General features: G+C 48.4%; 2 protein-coding genes across 2 annotated transcripts in view; both read right to left on the reverse strand.

The window, feature by feature from the left end:
* The window catches only part of GAB2 (GRB2 associated binding protein 2), a 142645-nt gene extending 136178 nt beyond the window's left edge, over window positions 1-6467 (reverse strand). Inside the window, exon 1 of the mRNA XM_056858732.1 lies at window positions 6406-6467. The gene's annotated coding sequence lies outside the window, so the exon portion shown is untranslated. The remainder of the gene's footprint in view (window positions 1-6405) is intronic.
* A 12852-nt stretch (window positions 6468-19319) lies between these two features.
* Window positions 19320-23810, reverse strand: part of NARS2 (asparaginyl-tRNA synthetase 2, mitochondrial) — a 45341-nt gene continuing 40850 nt past the window's right edge. Inside the window, exons 12-14 of the mRNA XM_056858615.1 lie at window positions 23240-23337; window positions 21122-21148; window positions 19320-19464 (exon numbers count right to left, since the gene is read on the reverse strand). Coding sequence (XP_056714593.1) covers window positions 19320-19464; window positions 21122-21148; window positions 23240-23337 — 270 coding nt within the window. The remainder of the gene's footprint in view (window positions 19465-21121; window positions 21149-23239; window positions 23338-23810) is intronic.

Below are 23810 nucleotides of genomic sequence, written 5' to 3' on the forward strand. Positions count from 1 at the left end.
GAAAGACCTATCTCTGTCCGAGACGGTACTCTGTGGGATACCCCAGCGGTCAGACTCTGTATAGGAGTTTCCTGAATAAAAACCTGAAACGCTCGAGAACGGTCACTGCCTCAGGGGCGATAGCCTCTCACAACCTTTTCTTCTTTACGCTTCTCTAGAACACCCGTTCCCTTTTCCCAGCCTCCTCTCAAATGGTCAAGAGCCCTACTAATAAGGGTAATTTGGCCAGCAGAGAGAGAACGTACAGTGCGGAAAGCCCAAAGTGACTTGGTAGTTAAAGTAACAACCACTCGTTCCCCTGAGTCCATACTTGACCATTCAATCAGCACACGTAGATAACAACCACAACTGGACCTTGGGGGCCAACAAAGCCCCCTCGGGCTAGGGAAGCCAAAGATCATGGTAGTCACACATGAAGCTGCCTTATACAAAGCAGACCCTTGGTCCATCAAGGTAAACACTGTCTACTCTGAAGGGCCGCACTCTCCAGGGTCTGAGGCTGAGGTCTTTCACATCCTTCCGGGGATTTGAACCCAAATCACCCAGATGGTAGTCCAACAGTCGAACCACAATACCACACAATCAGCCGGACTGGCCAGTTTCTGCAGCCCCCTCCCCAAGCAAGCACCAGTACCCCCCTCTTAGGTCTGACCCAGCGTGGTGTAGTGGTTAAAAACGGTGGTTAGGAGCAGTGGACTCTGGTCTGGAGAACCGGGTTTGATTCCCCGCTCCTCCCCATGAGTGGCGGAGGTTAATCTGGTGAACTGGATTTGTTTCCCCACTCCTACACATGAAACCACCTGGGTGACCTTGGGTTAGTCACACTCAGCCCCACACTCTCTCCCCTCTACCTCACAGGGTGTCTGTTGCGGGGAAGGAAAGGCGATTGTAAGCCGCTTTGATTCTTCCTTAAGTGGTAGAGAAAGTTAGCATATAAAAACCAACTCTTCTTCTCCTTCTCCTCCTCTCTGGGGTGGGTTTCTGTCAGGTTTGAGTCTGCACGTATGTACCATCAGTTGCAGGGTGCACTGGCTCAATAGAGGGGTATTCTAAACAGACATGCGCCACCTCAATGGTGCCCTTCACCGGCTATGCGCCGTCTCTTCTCCCACCCCTCACCCAGCCTTTTGATGCGAAGTTGTGGAAACCCCCTCCTCCACGCAAGAGAGCCAAGCCCCGGACTCCCGCATCAGGGATGCCGGGCACGGCCAGCCGAGCGTCTTGACAAATTGCCTCACCGCCGCAGCCCTTTCCATCCATCACCCGGGCCGGTGCAATTTCACCATCACCGGTGGAGTCGCGCCAAGTGGCAATCAGGATGTGGAGACTGCTGATTCATAGCTCGCTTGGAAAAGATTCCTGCCCTCCGCGCCTCCTTCGGCGTTCTTCACGTCCTCAAACGCTTCCTTTGGACTCGTGCTTCTATACGAGACGGTTTTGACCCCATTGGAAAGATGGAAGCAGTTGGAGAGGAAGATCCTGTCCTCTTTATAGGGAGAAGGAACCACATAGGGTTGCCAGGTCCCTCTTTGCCACCAGTGGGAGGTTTTTGGGGCGAAGCCTAAGGAGGGCAGGGTTTGGGGAGGGACGTCAATGCCATAGAGTCCAATTGCCCAAACTGCCATTTTCTCCAAGGGAACTGATTCCTATCGCCTGGAGATCAGTTGTAATAGCAGGAGATCTCCAGCTAATACCTGGAAGTTGGCGACCCTAGGGCCAGAGCAATACCCCATTAGGTTGTGATATACAAAATGCTGGCTGCTTAGAATGCCCTAAAACACTTAAGCTGGACCCCAAAGCCTTCATCGATCACGGGAGCCACTACCTCAAACAAAGTTTGGCAGCTGTCTAATCTGCCCTCTTCTGAACATCTTCTGGGGTGCAAAAAGTGCCAGAAGTTAAGAACATAAGAAAGGCCCTGCTGGATCAGACCAAAGTTCATCAAGTCCAGCAGTCTGTTCCCACGCAGCCAACCAGGGGCCTCTAGGAAGCCCACAAGCAAGACGACTGCAGCAGCATTGTCTTGCCTGTGTTCCCCAGCACCTAATATAATAGGCATGCTCCTCTGATCCTGGAGAGAATAGGTATGCATCATGACTAGTATCCATCTTGACTAGCAGCCATGGATAGCCCTCTCCTCCATGAACATGTCCACTCCCCTCTTAAAGCCTTCCAAGTTGGAAGCCGTCACCACATAAGAACCGATGAAAAGCCCTGCTGGATCAGACCAAGGCCCATCAAGGCCTCCCTCTCCCCGCGTGTTTTGCCCACGTTTTCCGGATTCTCGCTATAACAGCACCTGGAAAACACGGGCAAAATGCATGGGGAGCGCAAGGCGACCTCTGACGGTTGGGAAAGGCATGCATAACCAAAACGAAGCCCCGGAGCACTCGGCAGGGTGACCGCCAGGGAAACAGCTTTGCATAAATGGCCACAGTATTGAGCAGCAGGGGAATTCTGCGGATGCAGAATGGGCTGCCCTGATTCAGACTGGCCCTGGGGAGAGCCGCTTTTCCAGCCCCCCTCCAGATACTTATTTATATATTTTATTTATTCATAGTCCACCTTTCTCACTGCGATTCAAGGTGGATATTTTCTGCTCAAGGCTATAGCTGTACGAGCAGCACTAGATAGACAGATTCATGGGAGATTACAGAATGCAAGTCCATACAATCAATAGGATGGGACATCTCATAAGCATTCCTAAATAGTAAAAGACACCTGCAAATAAATACACAAAGTTGCTTTTTACTGAGACCCTTGGTCTACGAGGTCAATATTGCCTAGTCTGGCTGGCAGCTGGGGATCTCTCATCTTGGACGTAATTTGCTTCCTGATTCTTTTAACTGGATATACTGCAGATAGAGCGTGGGTACAAAGTGGATTCTCCGCCCCTGAGCCACTCCACACACCCCACCTATTAATGGGGGCGGGGGGAGAGAACTGTGAACAACCTCTTCCCTCCGCTGCAATCTGGTCGAGCACACACCTGCTGCTTTATACTGAACCAGACCCTTGGTCCATCAAGGTCAGGATTGTCTACGCAGACCGGCAGTGGCTCTCCAGGGTCTCAGGCAGGGGTCTTTCCCATCACCTACTTGCCTAGCCCCTTTAAACTGGAGGTGCCAGGGATTGAACCTGGGACCTTCTGCATTGGTCCATCAAGGTCAGTATCGTCTACTCAGATCGGCAGCTCCTCTCCAGGTTCTCAGGTGGAGGTTTTTCGCATCATAAGAACATAAGAAAGGCCCTGCTGGATCAGGCCAAGGCCCAGCAGGTCCAACCAGGGGCCTCTAGGAAGCCCACAAACAAGATGACTGCAGCAGCACCATCCTGACTGTGTTCCACAGCACCCGATATAACAGGCACGCTCCTCTGATACTAGAAAGAATAGAATCTACCGCCTGGTCCTTTTTTAACTGGAGATGCTGGGGACTGAACCTGGGACCTTCTGCATTGGTCCATCAAGGTCAGTATTGTTACTCAGACGGGCAGCAGGGTCTCAGGTAGAGATTTTTCACATCACCTACCAGCAGATCATTTAGCATTTGGGGAGGGGGCGTGGCTCAGTTGGTAGAGCACCTGCTTGGCATGCAGAAGGTCCCAGGTCCAATCCCCGGCATCTCCAATTAAAGGAACTAGGTAGGTAGGTGACGTGAAAGACCTCTCTCTGCCTGAGACCCTGGAGAGCCACTGCCAGTTATGGAGTAGACAATACTGACTTTGATGGACCGAGGGACTGATTCAGTATAAGGCAGCCTCGTGTGTTCATAAGGTTTTCTTTCTTTGAAAGCTGGACAGTGAAGAAAGCTGATAGGAAGAAAATAGATTCCTTTGAAATGTGGTGTTGGAGGAGAGGGTGATGGATTCCGTGGACTGCCAAAAAAAACAAATCAGCGGGTTCTAGATCAAATCAAGCCTGAACTGACCCTAGAAGCTAAAATGACTAAACTGAGGCTGCCGTATTTTGGTCACGTCATGAGACGACAAGAGTCACTGGAAAAGACAGTCATGCTAGGAAAAGTTGAGGGCAGCAGGAAAAGAGGAAGACCCCACAAGAGATGGGTTGACTCAATAAAGCAGGGGTGGCGAACCTCAGGCCTGGGGGCCGTTTAAGGCCCGTGAACTCATTTGGTCTGGCCCTTCGTGCGTCCTAACAGATCTCTAGCGCAGAAGGATCTAAGACTGGCGATCCGCCCCCTCCCGCGGACTGGAACAGACTCTATTCAAGGCGGATGTGAGTTTGTTTTACCGAGAAAAGGAACCTTTTCCCCCCCTTGCAGAAGAGTCGTTCGCTATGGAGCTGCTAGGACCGCCCAAGAATTTAGCAGGCTAATTTTTAAGTTGCCAATTTTATATGGCCCGCCAATGATATTAGAAATATCCAAATGGCCCTTGGCAGAAAAAAGGTTCCCCACCCCTGCAATAAAGGAAGCCGCAGCCTTCAATTTGCAAGACCTGAGCAAGGCTGTTCAAAGACGGGACATTTTGGAGGACTTTCATCCATAGGATCGCCATGAGTCGGAAGCGAGTTGACGGCATTTAACACACGCACACACGTGTTCAACTGGAGATGCCGGGGATAGAACCCCCCCGTTTGCTCCCTGGTCCGCCGGCCTTTGCACCCGTCTCGTGTGAACGGCGCTGTCGGGAGCTGGCGGGTGAGTTCCCAGGCTCCGCGGTGCACTGCTAAACGCGGCCGCTAGAGGGCAGGGAGGAGGCGGCCAGGCGCGGCCAGACACCCAAACGCCGCCGGCGGGCTGCAGCTGCCGGTCCGGCAGGCAGGCAGACAGGCTGCTGCACCGGAGCCTCGCAGGGGCCGTCCCCGGCCGCTGTTCCGCAGGGGATGGCTCCTCCTCCGGCGCTCGCTTTGCAAAGCGGCCCTTCCCGCCCCACTTCGCCCTCTTCCCCCCCTCGCCGCGTTTGCACGCCTTATGCACCTGCCTGCGCCAATCCAAATTGGCTCCCGGACCCCCCAACGCCCGCTTCCTCGGTCCGGATCCAGTTCGCGCCTCCTCCGCTCAGGAGGAGCCCCGGTGCAATATTTCACGGTGCAATTTATTGCACCGGCCCCGGTGCAATATTTTACGGTGCAATTTATTGCACCGGCCCCGGTGCAATATTGACGGTGCAATAGTTCCCCGGCGGACCCCAAACCGGCTTAAGAGCAGGAAGGAGCGCCAAGTCGAGCAGCGCCGGTCCTGGAGGGTGCGGGGTCCGATCCTGCGGGGGGTGGGGGTGGGCGCCGCCTCTCCCCTCGAGCGGGGTTCTTTCGCGCTCTCCCCGAGCGAGGAAGCCCACCGGTCCCAATGGGTCTCCTCGGACCGGCGCCTCCCCGCCCAGACATGCAAACCGCGCCTTAAAAAAAACTCATCCCCTGGTGGTGGGGGAGACAGAAGGTGGTCCAAGTGCGCCCCCCCCCAGCTTATGCCTTTCTGGTTTCGAAACGGTGCTATTAATAGTAAGAAATGCAAAAGGGGGGGGGAGAGAAAGAGAAGGAAAAACACTCGGCGGAGACCGATCGATCCACTGGCTTTTGTATTGGGAGAGCCAAAGAGATCCAATGACAAGGCCCACCCCCCACCCCCGGTCAAGCATGCTCACCGCCGGGTAACCTTCAACTAAGGACAAGCTATGGGGCGGGGGAGGGAGGGGTTGAGAGAGTGTTTTCTTTGGGGGGGTGGAAAGAGGAGATGCCTCCCTTGGGTCCCCCTGGCAATTGCACACCCTTCTCCCACCCCCAACACTTTGGCACCTCGGATCCCCCCCTTTAAAAAATTATTATTATTATTATTAATAATAAATTGCAAGACTTACGTATCTCCTGAACTTTAACACCCCGGATCTGGCACCCCGGATCCCCCCCCCTCCGCCCTCTAAAAACCATTAATTGCAAGAACTAAAAACCATGGACTGCGAGAATTAAAAATGACCAATGGCAAGAATTGCAAACTGTCAATTGCAAGGATTTAAAAAACCATTCATGGCAAGAATTAAAAATTGCAAACTTACGTATCTCCTGAACTTAACACCCAGGATCTGGCACCCCGGATTCCCCCCTCCGCCCTCGAAAAATTAATTGCAAGAACCAAAAACCATTGACTGCAAGAATTAAAAATGACCAATTGCAAGAATGACAAACTGTCAATTGCAAGGATTGAAAAAATAACTAATGGCAAGAATTAAAAACCGCAAAGACTTACGTATCTCCTTAACTTAACACCCAGGATCTGGCACCCGGGATTCCCCCCTCCGCCCTCTAAAAATCATCAATTGCAAATCATTAATTGCAAGAACTAATTGCAAGCATTAAAAACGACCAATGGCAAGAATTGCAAACTGTCAATTGCAAGGATTGAAAAAAACCATTAATGGCAAGAATTAAAAAAAATTGCAAAGACTTACGTATCTCCGCAACTTCTTCTCCGGCGGGGATTTGCGCAGCCAGCCCGAGCAGACCACCTCGCCGCCGCTCATCCTGGGAGGAGACCCGGGCGAGGCGAGGCGGCGACCCGTTGCATCCGACCGCCGCGAGGGCCGGGGGAAAGGAGGCCGCTCCTCGCCTTCCTCCTCCTCCTCCTCCTCCGCCTGGTCAGTTTCACAATTGCCATGCAGGGCCGGCCCCCCCGCCAGCCATCCCTCCCTCCCCGGCGCACAGAAGCGGGTCTGTCTCCAGCGGACACAGCCCGCCCTTGTCTCCCGGGCGGCGGAGGGTCCCCCTTCTCGCCTCTCCTCCCGAGGAAGCCTGCCCGCCTGCCAGCCAAGCCGGCTCCTCTTGCAAGCGCGCTCCTTTTTGCTTGCAAGCTCTCCGCCGCTCGCACTTGCCCCAGCCCGGCTCTGCACAACTGCTCCGAGCCGGAGAACCAGGAAACTGGGCTTCTCCTCTTTGCAAATGCAAACAACCAGGCACAAAATGCGCTCTCTCTCTCCCCGCCTCCCCGACACCACGCCTACCTACTTCGCCGGCTGGCGAAAAGAGCAAGCGGGCAGGCTGGCTTCTTTGGGAAACAAAACAACCCCCCCAAAAGTAATTCACAGTGGGTAGCCGTGTTAGTCTGTCTGCAGGAGTAGAAAAGGGCAAGAGTCCAGGAGCACCTTCAAGACTAACAAAAAAATTTTCTGGTAGGGTATGAGCTTATATATATATATACACACACACATATACATACACACACATATGTATAATTCACAGTGGGTAGCCGTGTTAGTCTGTCTGCAGTAGTAGAAAAGGGCAAGAGTCCAGTAGCACCTTCAAGACTAACGAAAATATTTTCTGGCAGGGTATGGGCTTTGGTGAGCCACAGCTTAGTTAGTCTGTCTGCAGTAGTAGAAAAGAGCAAGAGTCCAGGAGCACCTTAAAGACTAACAAAAAAATTTTCTGGTAGGGTATGAGCTTATATATATATATATATACACACACACATATACATACACACACATATGTATAATTCACAGTGGGTAGCCATGTTAGTCTGTCTGCAGTAGTAGAAAAGGGCAAGAGTCCAGTAGCACCTTCAAGACTAACAAAAAAATTTTCTGGTAGGGTATGAGCTTATATATATATATATATACACACACACATATACATACACACACATATGTATAATTCACAGTGGGTAGCCATGTTAGTCTGTCTGCAGTAGTAGAAAAGGGCAAGAGTCCAGTAGCACCTTCAAGACTAACAAAAAAATTTTCTGGTAGGGTATGAGCTTATACACACACACACACACACACACATATATACATACACACACATATGTATAATTCACAGTGGGTAGCCGTGTTAGTCTGTCTGCAGTAGTAGAAAAGGGCAAGAGTCCAGTAGCACCTTAAAGACTAACGAAAATATTTTCTGGCAGGGTATGGGCTTTCGTGAGCCACAGCTTAGTTTGTCTGCAGTAGTAGAAAAGAGCAAGAGTCCAGGAGCACCTTAAAGACAAACATATTTTCTGGCAGGGTATGGGCTTTCGGGTCCTTCCGCAATCTACATTGGACAAACAGGTCAGTCTCTTAGACAAAGATTGCATGGACATAAGTCTGACATCAGAAACCACAATATTCAAAAACCAGTGGGAGAACAGTGCAATCTTCCGGGACATTCTGTTGCAGATTTAAGAGTAGCAGTTCTCTTACAGAGATTGGGAGAATTGGAAAGGGAGATTGGAAAGAGAAACTGCTGAATTACAGTTGATGTTCAAACTAAAGACAATGCATTTACCTGGGCTGAATAAAGACCTTGCATTCATGGCTCATTACCACACCCATCTCTCCCCTGGACATCACAGACTCTTCTGCATACCACACCTAATCCCATCACGCCTTCTATTCACATACTGTTCACATTTACATACTAATGCTTGTCTGAATTCACTCTCCTCTACTTAAAAGACAGGTGGATTCACATTCTAGCTGTATCTGAAGAAGTGAGCTGTGGCTCACGAAAGCTCATACCCTGCCAGAAAATATTTTTGTTAGTCTTTAAGGTGCTACTGGACTCTTGCTCTTTTTTACTCCCCCAAAATAAGATTATTAAAAAAAAAAAAAAGGCGGTTGGATTGCAGCAGGGCGGGAAGCAGGGGGTTAATGCCAAAGGTGGAGGGGGGGCTCAGGAGAGAAGTCTGCGGCCCGATCCTTATCTATTCATAAGTAAGCCCCACTGGACCCAAAGGGGCTTACTCCCAGCCCAACGGAGCTGCGTGCCTGCATAAGACTGCGATTTGTTATATCAAAATCAAACTCGTGCTGAACCAGTGAGCTATGCAAAAAGCAAACAAACACAGCGCTATGGCCAAAAAGCAAACTTATCAAAATGTAATCTATTCCTACCAACAATATTTCCATTCACATGGATTTTCAACATTCCTCTGAAAATACTTTCTAAAGTCCAGTAACAGTATTGTTAGTAGGAATATATTACATTTTGATAAGTTTGCTTTTTGGCCATAGTGCTGTTGTTGTTTTTTTGCATAAGATTGCAATTTTGCAGCATGATCCTATGCAAAAGTTGCTCCAGTCTAAACTCATTGAAATGAATGAGCTTAGGCAGGTGTAACTCTGCATAGGATTGCGCTGTTAGAAGAAGAGTTGGTTTTTATATGCCGACTTTCTCTACTACTTAAGGGAGAATCAAACCGGCTCACAATCACCTTCCCTTCCCCACAGTGGACTCCCTGTGAGGGAGGTGGGGCTGAGAGCGCTGTGACTAGCCCAAGGTCACCCAGCTGGCTTCATGTGGAGGAGTGGGGAAACAAACCCGGTTCTCCAGATCAGAATCCACTGCTCGGCCTGATCCTTATTTACTCATAAGTAAGCCCCGGTGAATCCAAAGGGGCTTACTCCCAGCCCAACAGAACTGCATGCATGCATAAGATTGCAATTTTGCAGCATGATCCTCTGCAGGAGTTGCTTCAGTCTAAACTCACTGAAATGAATGAGCGTAGACAGGAGTAACTCTGCATAGGATTGCGCTGTTAATTGGAGGAGGAGGAAACTGCACCCCCTAGGGTTTTCAGAGCAAGAGGCCAACGGAGGTGGTTTGTCATTGCCTGCTCTGAAAAGTTGCGACTAAGGCCTTTTATGCGTGGCTGTTTCTCTCGCTGTCACCCCTTGTTTTGATTATGCAGGCCGTTTCCCACCGCCAGAGGTCGCCTCGCTCTCCCACTGCCTTTCCCCACATTTTGCCAGCGTTTTCTGGGACCTGTTTTATCTCGAATTTGAAAACACAGGGGGAGAGCGAGGTGACCTCTGGCGGTCAGAAACGGCCTGCATAATCAACACAAAGACCCGAAGTTGTCAGACGGGTGGCGGCGAGTGAAACAGCCGTGCATAAAAGACCTGTGTCCTATACTTCTGTGCATGTGTGCGCACGCACAATTGCTCATTTAATACATGCAGGTTAATGGCATGCCATTAAAGCAAAAAAATAATAATTGTACTGACCTGAGCAAACAGAGATGGCGTCACTTTGTACTGGGACTTCCCTGGCAGCTGGGTTTGTTTTCAGTCCCAGCCCTCAATCTTAAAGGTAAAGGTCCCCTGTGCAAACACCGGGTCATTCCTGACCCATGGGGTGACGTCGACGTTTCCTAGGCAGACTTTGTTGATGGGATGGTTTGCCAGTGCCTTCCCCAGTCATCTTCCCTTTACCCCCAGCAAGCTGGGTACTCGGAAGGATGGAAGGCTGAGTCAACCTCGAGCCGACTACCTGAAACCAACTTCCGTTGGGATCGAACTCAGGTCGTGAGCAGAGCTTGGGCTGCAGCACTGCAGCTTACCACTCTGTGCCATGGGGCTCTTCCCTCAATCTTAGAATATAGAAATTTTTTAAAGACATGGGAGTATTCCTGAGTGGGCGCAACATGCACATACCTTGAATGTAAGCTGCCCTAAGCCCGACTCTGGTCGGGAAAGGGTAGGTTAAAAATCCAACAAGCAAGTAAATAAATAGCTTCCCTGGGAGGAAATCATGGGTCGGATCCCAGGCTACCATTCCATTAGCAGTGGCGCTCCGCGCCTTACGCTGGAGAAAAGCGCCGGGACCATTAACGGACCCACCCCAATGAGTCTGCACATTGGCAAAGGTAGATTTCGTAAACGTTCGAGAAAGCTCTTGAGGGCTTCATTAGAACAGGCAGCCTTCTCGGGATCTCGGCTGACTCAGACATGCATCCAAGACAGACGCTGACAGCAAAGCATCATTTCAGAAAGGAGAAAGGTTGGCCCTCAGGGAGCACTTCCCCTACCCTGGCGCAAGGCCGTGCTCTCTCCTTCTTAACAGCACAGGGGTAGCCATTATAGAACCACCAAAAGACCATTACGGAACAAAGGCGCCTCTGAGCTTGTGCAGAGTCCATTGCTTAGGACTCTGCACAAGCTCAGAGGCACCTTTGTCCCGTAACGGTCTTTTACGCATGGCCGTTTCACTCGCCGTCACCCTTCCGGCGACTTAGGGCCTTTGTTTGGATTATGCATGCTGTTTTCAACCATCAGAGGTGGTCTCGCTCTCCCCCTGCATTTCCCCGCGTTTTCAGGGACCACCAGTCTGGGTCAGAATTCGAAAGGCACCTGCAGGCTGAAGAAGATGATTGGATCCTGCCTTAGAGGTTCTAGACACCTCTTCTTGGAGGACTCAATTCTAACTTGTGCCACACACTGCTGTCTTTCTTGGGCCTGAAAAAAAGGAACATGCATGACTGACCCTATGGGGTCACCATAAGTCAGCTGCAACTTTTTTTTTTTAATAATAATTTTTTATTTTCTTCATTTAACGTATCAACAGAAACGGTCTCCAATACTAAAAATAATAGTAACAATAAAAAGAAAAACAAGTAGTATCACTAATTTAACAGTAAAATGACTTCCCCCTCTCCCTCTTCCATCTAAAAATGAATTGTCTAAACTTTTGCTAACAGAGCTAATCCCGATATTATTTTAATTAACCTGTTCTTATCTTATCCAACATTATGAAATCAAAACCTAATATAAAATCAATACAAAGTATAAATAAGGGATTAGATAAGTCAGCTGCAACTTGACGCCACTTTACACACACACACACACAAAACTTTCTATTATTATTTAAGTAACATAAGAAAGGCCATGCTAGATCAGACCAAAGTTCATCAAGTCCAGCAGTCTGTTCACACAGTGGCCAACCAGGTGCCTCTAGGAAGCCCACAAACAAGGCAACTGCAGCAGCACCATCCTGCCTGTATTCCCCAACACCTAATATAACAGGCATGCTCCTCTGATACTGGAGAGAATAGGTGTGCAGCATGACTAGTATTCATTTTGACTAGTAGCCGTGAATTACCCCTCTCCTCCATGAACCTGTCCACTCCCCTCTTAAAGCCTTCCAAGTTGGCAGCCATCACCACATCCTGGGGCAGGGAGTTCCACAATTTAACTATGCGTTGTGTGAAGAAAGACTTCCTTTTATATGTTCTGATTCTCTCACCCTCCAGCTTCAGCAGATGACCCCCCCCCCCCGTTCTGGTTTTACGAGGGAGATCCTGTATTTAGATGATCCTGTGGTGTGCATGGTGTTGTACAAACTGCAAAAACCAAAAAAACCAAAACCCAAATGTCAAAACAGATCTCCCAAAAGCCTGCTTTCATTATTCGGACAAGGGAGAAGGTAAAGAAAAGGGGAACAAGGGGAGTGGCAGGTAAAAACCACCTTCTTAGCACAATTTCATGATTGGTCTTGGAGAAAGATGAGCAAGCTTCGGGAACCGGAAAGCAGAGCTTCAGTTCCAGCTCTTAGTTAATTAGATTTGCACGGTGGAAAAAGGAGCACCGGGTCTATTACAAGGGTCAGCAACTAGAGGCCGTGAGGTTAAGTGCAGCCCCACCTCCCTTGACCCGCAATTGCCAACTTACAGCATCTGTGGAAATAAGTAGTTGCTGACAAGATGCTTTAGGGATGGGGGAAATAATAACGTTTTGTAATTAACCACGTTCGCACCAGAGTTCAAAAGCAAGTAGCAAAGTTTCCACTGTCTACAGAGAAAGCCCCGATATAATCTTACCTACAGTTTTTTTCCATCCATGCAAATTCACTTCCTGAGGGTTCGTCACCCGTACGATTGCTCAACTTGACTTGAAGGAGGTTGCCAAGAAATCAGTCCCCATACTTCCCTGTCAATTCAGTATACAATATGAAGGCCGTGGCTCAGTGGTAGAGCATCTGCTTGGCATGCAGAAGGTCCCAGGTTCAAACCCCGGCATCTCCAGTTAAAGGGACTAGGCAAGTAGGTGATGTGAAAGACCCTGGAGAGCCGCTGCCAGTCTGAGCAGACAATACTGACTTTGATGGAACAAGGGTCCGATTCAGTATAAATCAGCTTCATGTGTTCATGGCAAGCTGAGAAGGAGACAGATGCGTCTCCCTAGGGTTTCCACATGTCCATCTCACACACAATCTAGTTCCCACACATGAAGCTGCCTTGTGCAGGCTGAGTATCCCTTATCCAGACTTCTTGGGACCAGAAGTGGTCCATATTTTGGACTTTTCCATATATTGGAATATTTTGGAATTTTTGCATATACATCATGAGATTTCTTGTGGATGGGATCCAAATTCATTTACGTTTGATGTACACTTTATACACATAGCCTGAATGTCATTTTAAACAATATTTCTAATAATTTTGTGTACATTGAACCATCAGAAAGGAAAGGTGTTAACTATCTCACCAGAATACCTAGAATCATAGAGTTGGAAGGGACCACCAGGGTCATCTTAGTCCAACCCCCTGCAGGAAATTCACAACTACCTCCTCCACACCCCGTGACCCCTACTCCATGTCCAGAAGATGGCCAAGATGCTCTCCCTCTCATCATCTGCCTAAGTTCATAGAATCAGCATTGCTGACAGATGGCCATCTAGCCTCTGCTTAAAAACCTCCAGGGAAGGAGAGCTCACCACCTCCCGAGGAAGCCTGTTCCACTGAGGAACCGCTCTAATTGTTAGAAAATTCTTCCTAATGTCTAGACGGAAACTCTTTGGATTTAATTTCAACCCGTTGGTTCTGGTCCGATCTGGGGCAACAGAAAACTTGCCACCATCCTCTATACGACACTTTCAAGTACTTGAAGATGGTTATCATATCCCCCCTCAGTCTTCTCCTCTTTAGGCTAAACATACCTATATCAGCTGTTAAACAAGAGCAACAACTAACAACGGCCGGCTTTCAGTCTTCACTTACAATGCAGTGTACACTGTGTTTTATTTTTTTAGGTGAGAGGAAACATAGAAAGCAGGGCAGCACAGATCTGCCTGCATGCCGTCTCGAAGGGTCCAGTTTTTTTAAAACCACATTTTTTAAAACAACAAATATATTGAATACCACTGAAGTAAAAGCTCCATTGACAAAATACCATTGACTGGACCATTGACAAAATACCTTTTGCAAACGAGTTCTCAATAGGGTTGCCAGGTCCCTCTTTGCCACCGGCAGGAGGTTTCTGGGGTGGAGCCCGAGGAGGGCAGGATTTGGGGAAGGGAGGAGCCTCAATGCCATACAGGCTAATTGCCAAAGTGGCCATTTTCTCCAGGCAAACTGATCTCTATCGGCTGGAGATCAGTTGTAATAGCAGATTTCCAGCTAGTACCTGGAGGTTGGCAACCCTAATTCTCAACCATTTTTACAAATGCAAACCCCAACCCTACAGTTCCTTCATGCAGGTCTCTGGGGAAGCAGCACACAAATTTTCTACAAAGCACCATATAAATGATAAGTATTATTACTTTTTCTCCATCACAGTAAAAGCTTCATTTCTGCATTTCAAGGCACCATTCCCAAGAGATGGGAGCAGTGCAATGGAAAAAGGAGAACAGTCCAAACCATCTTAAACTGCTAAAGGGAAGCGTAGGAATAAACATGTAAGCAGCTTCCAATGATTTAGGAGCACATCATATGACACCACATCAGAAATATTTCTAACATCCACATACGTGGCGTCAATAAATTCGATTTCTGAATGAGCAATGCAAGAAACTGCACCTGCCAAATTCTGTCTCCTGCACAGGACAATGTTTTTCTAGGCAGTGAGATGCGGTGATCACAGGCATGTTCCCCTGCCCCCCAAATAGGGTTGCCAACCTCCAGGTGTTGGCTGGAGTTCTCTCGCTATTACAAGAAGAGTTTTTTATATGACTTTATATGTCGACTTTCTCTACCACTTAAGGATCAAACCAGCTTACAATCACCTTCCCCTCTCCGCAACAGACACCCTGTGAGGTAATTGGGAGAGAGCTCTAAGAGAACTGTGACTAGCCCAAGGTCACCCAGCTGGCTTCATGCGGAGGAGTGGGGAAACCAACCTGGAGCAATGGTCTGTTTCAGTATAAGGCAGCTTCATGTGTGTTCATCTGTCACATTCCTAACATATCATTCCATATGAGTGGGGAGAAGGAAAATAAAGCAAGCAAAAACCCTTATCTGTCCACACGTTGGACAGATGTAATAATTGTTAAAGGTGCTTATTAGACGGAGCGTCCGGTGATGCTTTGCACGAATCTGAAGTGAGGAAGGTGGCAAGACAGACAGGCAAAATCTCCGTTCACATATCTGAAAGATTGAAACTAGGACTTTATGCCCCCCTCTGGATGAAAGCTGGCATTGCGGAACCAGCCCTTTTTGGCTTTATAATGGGTGAACGGCGCTTCTTTAAAATACAGTTTAGGAGAGAGATGTATGTATGCTGAGATGTATTATGTGTGGCCAGAGACGACTGTCAGGCTCTGGTTAATGGGCACAGGGTTCAGTTTCCTGTGACTCTCTTGGGTTTTACAGTAGCAAGCTTCTAGTCCTCTGAACACTTGAAGCTGCCTTATATGGGATCAGGTCTGTCGGTCCACCCAACTCAGACGGGCAGGGGCTGCCCAGGGTCTTAGGCCTTCCACATGAAAAGGACCAGGCAGTTGGTGACGTGAAGGACCTCTGCCTGACACCATGGAGAGAAGGAGGAGGAGAAGAAGGAGAAAAAGAAGGGGGAGAAGAAGAAAGAAGAAGAGGAGTTGGTTTTTATATGCCGACTTTCTTTACCACTTAAGGAAGAATCAAACCGGCTTACAATCACCTTCCCTTCTCCTCCCCACAACAGACACCCTGTGAAGTAGGTGGGAATGAGAGAGCTCTAAGAGAGCTGTGCCTAGTCCAAGGTTACCCAGCCGGTTTCATGTGTAGGGGTGGGGAAACCAACCTGGTTCACCAGACTAGCCTCTGCCGCTCATGCAGAGGAGTGGGGAATCAAATACAGTTCTCCAGATCCGAGTCCACCACTACAAACCACTGCTCTTAACCACCACTGTGCTTAACCACTACATCATGCTGGCTACTCAGCTGCTGCCAATCTGAGTACACAATACTGACTTTGAAGGACCAATGGTCTGTTTTGGTATAAGGCAGCTTCATGTGTGTTCATGTGTCACATTCCTAACAGATCATTCCATATGAGTGGGGAGAAGGTAAATACAGCGAGCATAATTCTAATGTGTCCACGTCAGAAAGATGTAAAGGAGCTGAAGTCTTTCACATTACCTTCTGCCAGATCTTTTAACTGGAGATATCAGGGATTGACCCTGGGACCTTCTGCATGCCAAGCAGATGCTCTTCCACTGAGCCATGGCCCCTCCCCGCCTGGTTGCAAATATGTGACCGAAAGCACCTGTTGAAAAGTAAGACTCGGTCTTACGCTGCTGAGTCAGACGGTTGGTCCAGCTAGCTCAATACTGACAACGACTCTTCCAGGGTTTCAGGTTTAGAAAGGTGTTTCCCCACACCTGCTACCTGAAATCCTTTGACGGGAGATGCCAGGGATTGAACCTGGCAACTTATCGATGAGTCACAGGCTTTTTACAAGCAGGAGGGGCGGCTACACAAAGGTTTTGGTTGCAGCTGAGCGCCAGCTCCTTGCAAAATCAGGATCGCTTATGCAAAGCCGTGCTTTTAAAACAGGCAGGATGTTTTTTGGCAAAAGAAGATGATGCAGATAGATCTGATTTACACAGGTAGCGAATTGTACCATTGGATCGGCTTGATGCAAAATGTAATTTTCCCCCTTCTGCACAAAGTAGACACATAGCTAGGGTTGCCAACCTCCAGGTAGTAGCTGGAGATCTCCTGCTATTGCTACTGATCTCCAGCCGATAGAGATCAGTTCCCCTGGAGAAAATGGCCGCTTTGGCCATTGGACTCTATGGCATTGAAGTCCCACCCCTCCTCAGACTCTGCCCCAAAAACCTCCCACCGGTGGCGAAGAGGGACCTGGCAACCCAATGCATAGCCCTCGTTTCGAATTGTGTTCAATTATATCCCACTGAGTCCCCTCCCCAACTCCCCCAGGCTCTGCCCCCAAGTCTCCCCACCCAGAGTTGGCAACACTGCTGGTATATCACTAAACATTATTCACATTTCATCTTTACACCGTTCTCAAGAAGAGAAACCAAGTGCCTTCCAGGGTAGGGTTCCTGCAGGCGGAGCCTCTTATCCCTGGCTCTGGTCCGCCAGATGACAGGCCGCGCTTGCACAAATGCCTTCTTAATTAAGTTCCACAAACAATGCCTTACGTCAAGGGATCGTCACCCTAACCGTGCAAATTGGGAAAATGAAGGGAGCAATCAGAGTGAAGCAACTGTCCTAATTTCTGGAGCATGTCAGCAACTGGCGCAGAGGAGCCACGGACTCTGCCTGCCTGTGGTAAACTGGCAATGAAAGGGAATCGCTGGTATTGCAGAATGCGGAAGAGCACCTGGACAGCCTTCTGGGGCAGAAACGCCAGTAGAATCATAGAGTTGGAAGGGTCCAGCAGGGTCATCTAGTCCAACCCCCTGCACAATGCAGGAAATTCACAACTACCTCCCCCCAAAACCCCCAGTGACCCCTACTCCATGCCCAGAAGAAGGCCAAGATGCCCTCCCTCTCATCATCTGCTTAAGGTCATAGAATCAGCATTGCTGACAGATGGCCATCTAGCCTCTGCTTAAAAACCTCCAGGGAAGGAGAGCTTACCACCTCCCGAGGAAGCCTGTTCCACTGAGGAACCGCTCTGTTAGAAAATTCTTCCTAATGTCTAGACGGAAGCTCTTTTGATTTAATTTCAACCCGTTGGTTCTGGTATAACCCTCTGGGGCAACAGAAAACAACTCGGCCCCAGTAGCTGCAGAGCGATCAATTCTAGCACTGCCAGCTATATTTTTTAAAAGAATTCATGAGACGTAGTTTCCCAGTTGTACGGCGTTAACGGCTGGTTCTGAACCAAAGGCTGAAATGCTTGCAGTGTTCAAACTGGTTTCTGCATCCTCCCTTTTTAGGTTTCTCTTTTTCTTTTGCTGGGATTCCTAAAGTCGTACTGTTGATTGGTATCTAAGAAGAAGAGTTGGTTTTAATATGCCGATTTTCTCTACTTTTTTAAGGAGAATCAAACTGGCTTACAATCACCTTCCCTTCCCCTCCCCACAATAGACATCCTGGGAGGCAGTCGAGGCTAAGAGAGTTCGGAAAGAACTGTGACTAGCCCAAGGTGGCCCAGCAAGTTTCCTGTGAAGGAATGGGGAATCAAACCTGGCTCTCCAGATTAGAGTCCATCGCTCATGTGGAGGAGTGGGGAATCAAACCCGGTTCTCCAGATTAGAGTCTGCCGCTCATGTGGAGGAGTGGGGAATCGAACCCGGTTCTCCAGATTAGAGTCCGTCGCTCTTAACCATTACACCACACCAGCTCTGGACTTTGCTCTGTCCAATCTGCTTATTGTTGGGAGCAAGTAATTCTGCCGTCTTATTTATTTCGAATGTTTCTATGCAGCCTCTTCCGAGTCCATCTCTGTGCACCAGTTACTCCCCATGAACAGAATTCAAGTCCAGTCGCACATTAAAGATGAACAAAATTTCCCAGGGAATAAAATTCCGTGAGTCAAAGATCCCTTTGTCAGACACAAGAACTAACGTCAGTTACAACAGCTCACCAAAGCGTATACCTTAGAAATCTGTGTTGATCTTTAAGGTGCTACCGGGGTTTAATTTTGTTGTATGACTACAGACTAGAATGCCTACCTACCTGAAACTACCCCAACGAAGAGAGTAAGCAACATTACCCACCTTCGAAAGGAGACTGCCTAACTGCCCCCCTGCGTGAGTCCCTGCTCTTTCTAATTGTGAGGCCTACTCAGAACTGTGACTCATGCGGAACTGAAGGGGAGTAAGGCAGGTAATGCATACTTTTCACACCCTATGTGGGTGTAAGAATGAGTTGTCCCTCTAATTTTAATGCAGAAAAAAAAGCATTCAGCTGCTAATATGTCGATGCTCACCCCAATATTAAGCTCATTCGAGTGTCATTTCAAGACTCAGTGCAGGCTTACGTAACATGGAGGTGGGCTGCTCATCGCAAGAATAGCAATAGCGCTGCCGTTTTCATAAGTCTTCAAATCTGCAGGCCGCGGCGCCACTAATTAATTTAGTTCCCTGTCCTTCCCAACTCAGAGGTCTGAGTTCAGCCAAAACCATTCTTGCAAATTAACGAACTTCCAGCCAAATGTTGTTTTATTCATTCTAGTTGCGACTGGATCGCAGCTATCTGGTTTTCCGAACACACCCGTTAATACTATGCAGAGTGCTGGGTAGATTCCAGAGTACCACACAGGAATATAAACTCGCCTCGGCTTCCAAACGTCACGCTTTCAAGGCCTCTGAGATTATCTGGTCCAGGGAAAAATAGAGAGGCCGGCTCTTATTTCCAAGAACGCTCTATTTCATCATCCGGGCAGGGCCACAGATTTGCAGAAGAGTCACATTCTCAGAAACGGAAGGGGAAGCGCTACAAAACGCACGAGTGAGGAAACCTTGGGAAAGGAACGACGTCTTTGATGTTCTCCACTCCCAAGATGCACTGGAGGTAGCGTTCAAACCCCATTCCAAAGCCTCCGTGGGGGGTCGACCCAAACTGACGCAGCTCGAGGTACCTGGAGCACAAACCAGTAGAGGAATTACACTCAGAATGTTTCCTGTTTGTGGCAAATCCCTCCTTGCAGAAACACCAATACCAAAACTTCCTGTTTGTTTTACTTCTGCACAGAAATGTCACTGCCATCCTAAGAATACTTCCCTGAGAGCGAGCCCTGATGGATGAAGAATTGAGACTAGACCTTTTTCATAGAATCATAGAGTTGGAAGGGACCACCAGGGTCATCTAGTCCAACCACCTGCACAATGCAGGAAATTCACAACTACCTCCCCACCACAACCCCAGGGACCCCTACTCCATGCCCAGAAGATGGCCAAGATGCCCTCCCTTTCATCATCTGCCTTAGTTCATAGAATCAGCATTGCTGACAGATGGCCATCTAACCTCTGCTTAAAAACCTCCAGGGAAGGAGAGCCCACCTCCTGGGGAAGCCTGTTCCACTAAGGAACAGCTCTAACTGCATTTGCTATGCCTGTTTAATGTTTGACATAATAGTCTTTAAGGTTACGTTATGGATGTGTCTCTCTCCTTGCGAATCTGGATATAGAACTTCTCAGTCCACCTAGGAACAAACCCAACAGGGAAGAATAGGGGCTGCTTTCCAGCCCAAGTCCAGATTTTCCCTAACTCTATGTTCACACATACCTGCTCAAGATGGCTCCTTGTAGCACCTGCTGAAACCAGTAACTAGCACAGGCAATGGAGGCCTCTGACCTGAATGCAGCTGCTATCCTAATACTTTCCTGAGAGGGAGCCCCACTGAATAAAATGGGACCTACTTTCACATTGACCTGCTCAAGACGGCTCCCTCTGGCACCTGTTGAAACTGATAACTACTACAGGCAAATGGAGCCTTCTGACTATACGGAGGGTCTACTGAAATTAGTTGCATAGAATGAGTCTTAGAATGATTCTGAGCATTAAAAAAAGTGGGAGGGAAGAAGAGGAGGAGGAGGAGAAGGGAGGGAAGGAAGGAGAAGAAAAAGAGTTGGTTTTTATATGCCGACTTTCTCTACCACTTAAGGAAGAATAAAACCAGCTTACAATCACCTTCCCCTCCCCACAACAGACACCCTGTGAGGTTAGGTGGGGCTGAGAGAGCTCTAAGAGAGCTGTGACTAGCCCAAGGTCACTCAGCTGGCTTCATGTGGAGGAGTGGGGAAACCAACCCGGCTCTCCAGATCAGAGTCCACCCCTCCAAACCACCGCTCTTAACCACTACACCACACTTGCCCTGCCTTTTTACGACAGACCCACCAGCTGGTTGCTTCACCTGTTGACAAATGTGCAGAAAGCAGTACTTGGGTAACAGTACCCAAACTGGCCACGACCTGGATGGCCCAGGCTAGCCCAGTCTTGTTAGATCTCAGAAGACAAGCAGGGTCAGCCCAGGTTAGTATTTGGATAGGAGACCGCTAAGGATGCCCAGGGTCTCTATGCAGAGGCAGGCAATGTCGAACCACCTCCGAATGTCTCTTGATGGCCTTGAAAACCCCACAAGAGGTCGCCATAAGTCGGCTACGACTCGACAGCACTTTCCACCCCCACCCCCCAAACGGGTCTACCACACCACAAGATTGTGATTGTGGTCATTCTCTCTCTTTCACACACACGTGACGAATGACACATTGCATGCTTTGTTTTGCGGTGCTTACCATTGGTAGGTGTCTTCTTGCCCCATCCTATGGAACCAACATAAGAAATTCTTCTCAGTACAACAGCCACAGTGACGGATTCCAAAGGGTTAAGCCCTCTTCATCGTTTTTAGGATCATAGAGTTGGAAGGGACCACCAGGGTCATCTAGTCTAACCCCCTGCACAATGCAGGAAATTCACAACCACCACACACCCAATGACCCCTACTCCATGCCCAGAAGATGGCCAAGATGCCCTCCCTCTCATGATCTGCCTAAGGTCATAGAATCAGCATTGCTGACAGATGGCCATCTAGCCTCTGCTTCAAAATCTCCACAAAGGAGAGCCCTACTCCTCCTGAGGAAGCCTGTTCAACTGAGGACCCGCTCTCACTGTTAGAAAATTGTTCCTAATGTCTAGACGGAAACTCTTTTGATTTAATTTCAGCCTGTTGGTTCTAGTCCAACCTTGTGGGGCAACAGAAAACAACTCGCCACCCTCCTCTATATGACAGCCCTTCAAGTACTTGAAGATGGTTATCATAGCCCCTCTCAGTCTTCTCCACTTCAGGCTAAACATACCCAGCTCCTTCAACCTTTCCTCATAGGACTTGGTCTCCAGACCCCTCACCATCTTTGTTGCCCTCCTCTGGACACGTTCCAGCTAGTCAATCATAGGACTCCCACACCCATGGTATGAAGCGATACGCATAGACACAAGTTTGCCACCTCCATAAGCATTTGCGCTGGGAGTGGTGCATCCAATTCTCATGCAATATTTTACCTACTCATAACAGAGGCTGGCTGGAAGGGTACAAGGTCAGAACAGTGAATCGGACAGATGTGCAGTAAGCAGTAACCTCTGTGCGTTGGCACCTCTGGAGCCTTGAATTACATTTTCTCACCTCAAATTAGCAGTTCTTTTCAAGACACACTAAGCATGCCTTGGTACTTATTGCTGGGTGCATGAGTTAGAACTACTGGGATTAGAGAAGATGGATAATGGATTCTAAGCACTTTAAGTATTTAAGGAAAGCATTATGTAGGCACCATGCATCATTACTGATTGGGCTTGCTTATGTATAGAGTCTCGCTGACCGTTTTATCCGGGTCTTAGAATCATAGAATCACAGAGTTGGAAGAGGCCATACGGGCCATCTAGTCCAACCCCCTGCTCAATGCAGGATCAGCCTAGAGCATCCCTGACAAGTGCTTGTCCAGCCTCTGCTTAAAGACTGACAGCGAGGGGGAGCTCACCACCTCCCTAGGTAGCCGATTCCACTGTCAAACAACTCTTACTGTATTATTTTCCCCTAATATCCAGACAGTACCTTTCTGCCCTCAATTTAAACCCATTATTGCGAGTCCTATCCTCTGCTGCCAACAAGTACAGCTCCCTGCCCTCCTCTAAGGGACAGCCCTTCAAATACTTCAAGAGAGCAATCATGTCCCCCCTCAACCTCCTCTTCTCCAGATGAAACATTCCCAACTCCCTCAGTCTTTCCTCACAAAGCGTGGTCTCCAGGCCCCTGATCATCCTCGTCGCTCTTCTCTGCACCTGCTCTTGCAGGAATCTTGCAGGACTTATGTTCTTATGTATGACTCTTTCCGCCAGGACCTATTGGCTAGTGACTATGAGGAGTTTGTGTTTTCTTTCTCCTACAAGCAAACGATTTGCCCACGCTCATTTATGTCCCCACCCTGCAACTTCTCGCTATCACGGCCTACTCTTGTATTTCTATCTTAAATTTAAACGGGTATTTCTTTTTTGTAAATAGGTACTCAAGCGAACTAAGAATTAAAAGCTTAGAAGCTTGTCTGATCAATTGCAGACTATTTGTCTGTCCTCCCCTCTATGTTAATTTGTGAGCAAGGATTATATCAGGATTCCTGTATCACCCTTCCATGGAGACCAGAGGAAATTTCTAGGAGACACGGAGCACGTTTTCCTTAACAGATAAAACAGATTAGCAAGACAGGTACTGCTAAACACATCTCCAAAGGAGCATCTGTTCTGTCTGAACACTTATCCTCCTCTCCCCTTTAAGTTTCAAGTAACCTTAATAAACCTGCATTTGACCAAATGGCCAAGCGACTTTATTTCCATCCCAATAAGCCAAATGCAGGAATTCTCTGTACCTCTGTAGGCGGGACAGCAGCAAATCCAGACGGTCCTCTCTTAAGCTGCCTCCGCAAAGTTCTCCAATTCCTGGTACCAGAAGATCAACTGCGGATACCTTAAAAGAAAAGAAAATCACAGGTTCTCTTTCAATTTTGCCTCTAAGTAAAAGGTTGGGATATTCATGCGTGGAACTCCATGATTGTAGAAGTGAGCTGCCCTAAACAGCCATCTAATTGGCCAGCGGCTCTTGCTTTAAAATAAAAAGAGTGCTTTAAATCATTAATAACAATAATAATAATAATAATAGTTGGTTTTTATATGCTGACTTACTTTATCTTTTTTTTTAAAGGAGAGTCAAACCGTCTACAATCTCCTTCCCTTCCCCTCCCCATAACAGGCACCTCGTGAGGTAGGTGGGGCTGAGAGAGTTCGGAGAGGACTGTGACTGGCCCAAGGTCACCCAGCAGGCTTCATGTGGAGGAGCAGGGAAAACGACCCGGTTCACCAGATTAGAGTCCGTCGCGCATGTGGAGGAGCGGGGAATCAAATCCAGTTCTCCAGATCAGAGTCCACCACTCCAAACCACCA

The sequence above is a fragment of the Euleptes europaea genome, chromosome 12 (assembly GCF_029931775.1).
Source record: "Euleptes europaea isolate rEulEur1 chromosome 12, rEulEur1.hap1, whole genome shotgun sequence".
Taxonomy (NCBI): domain Eukaryota; kingdom Metazoa; phylum Chordata; class Lepidosauria; order Squamata; family Sphaerodactylidae; genus Euleptes; species Euleptes europaea.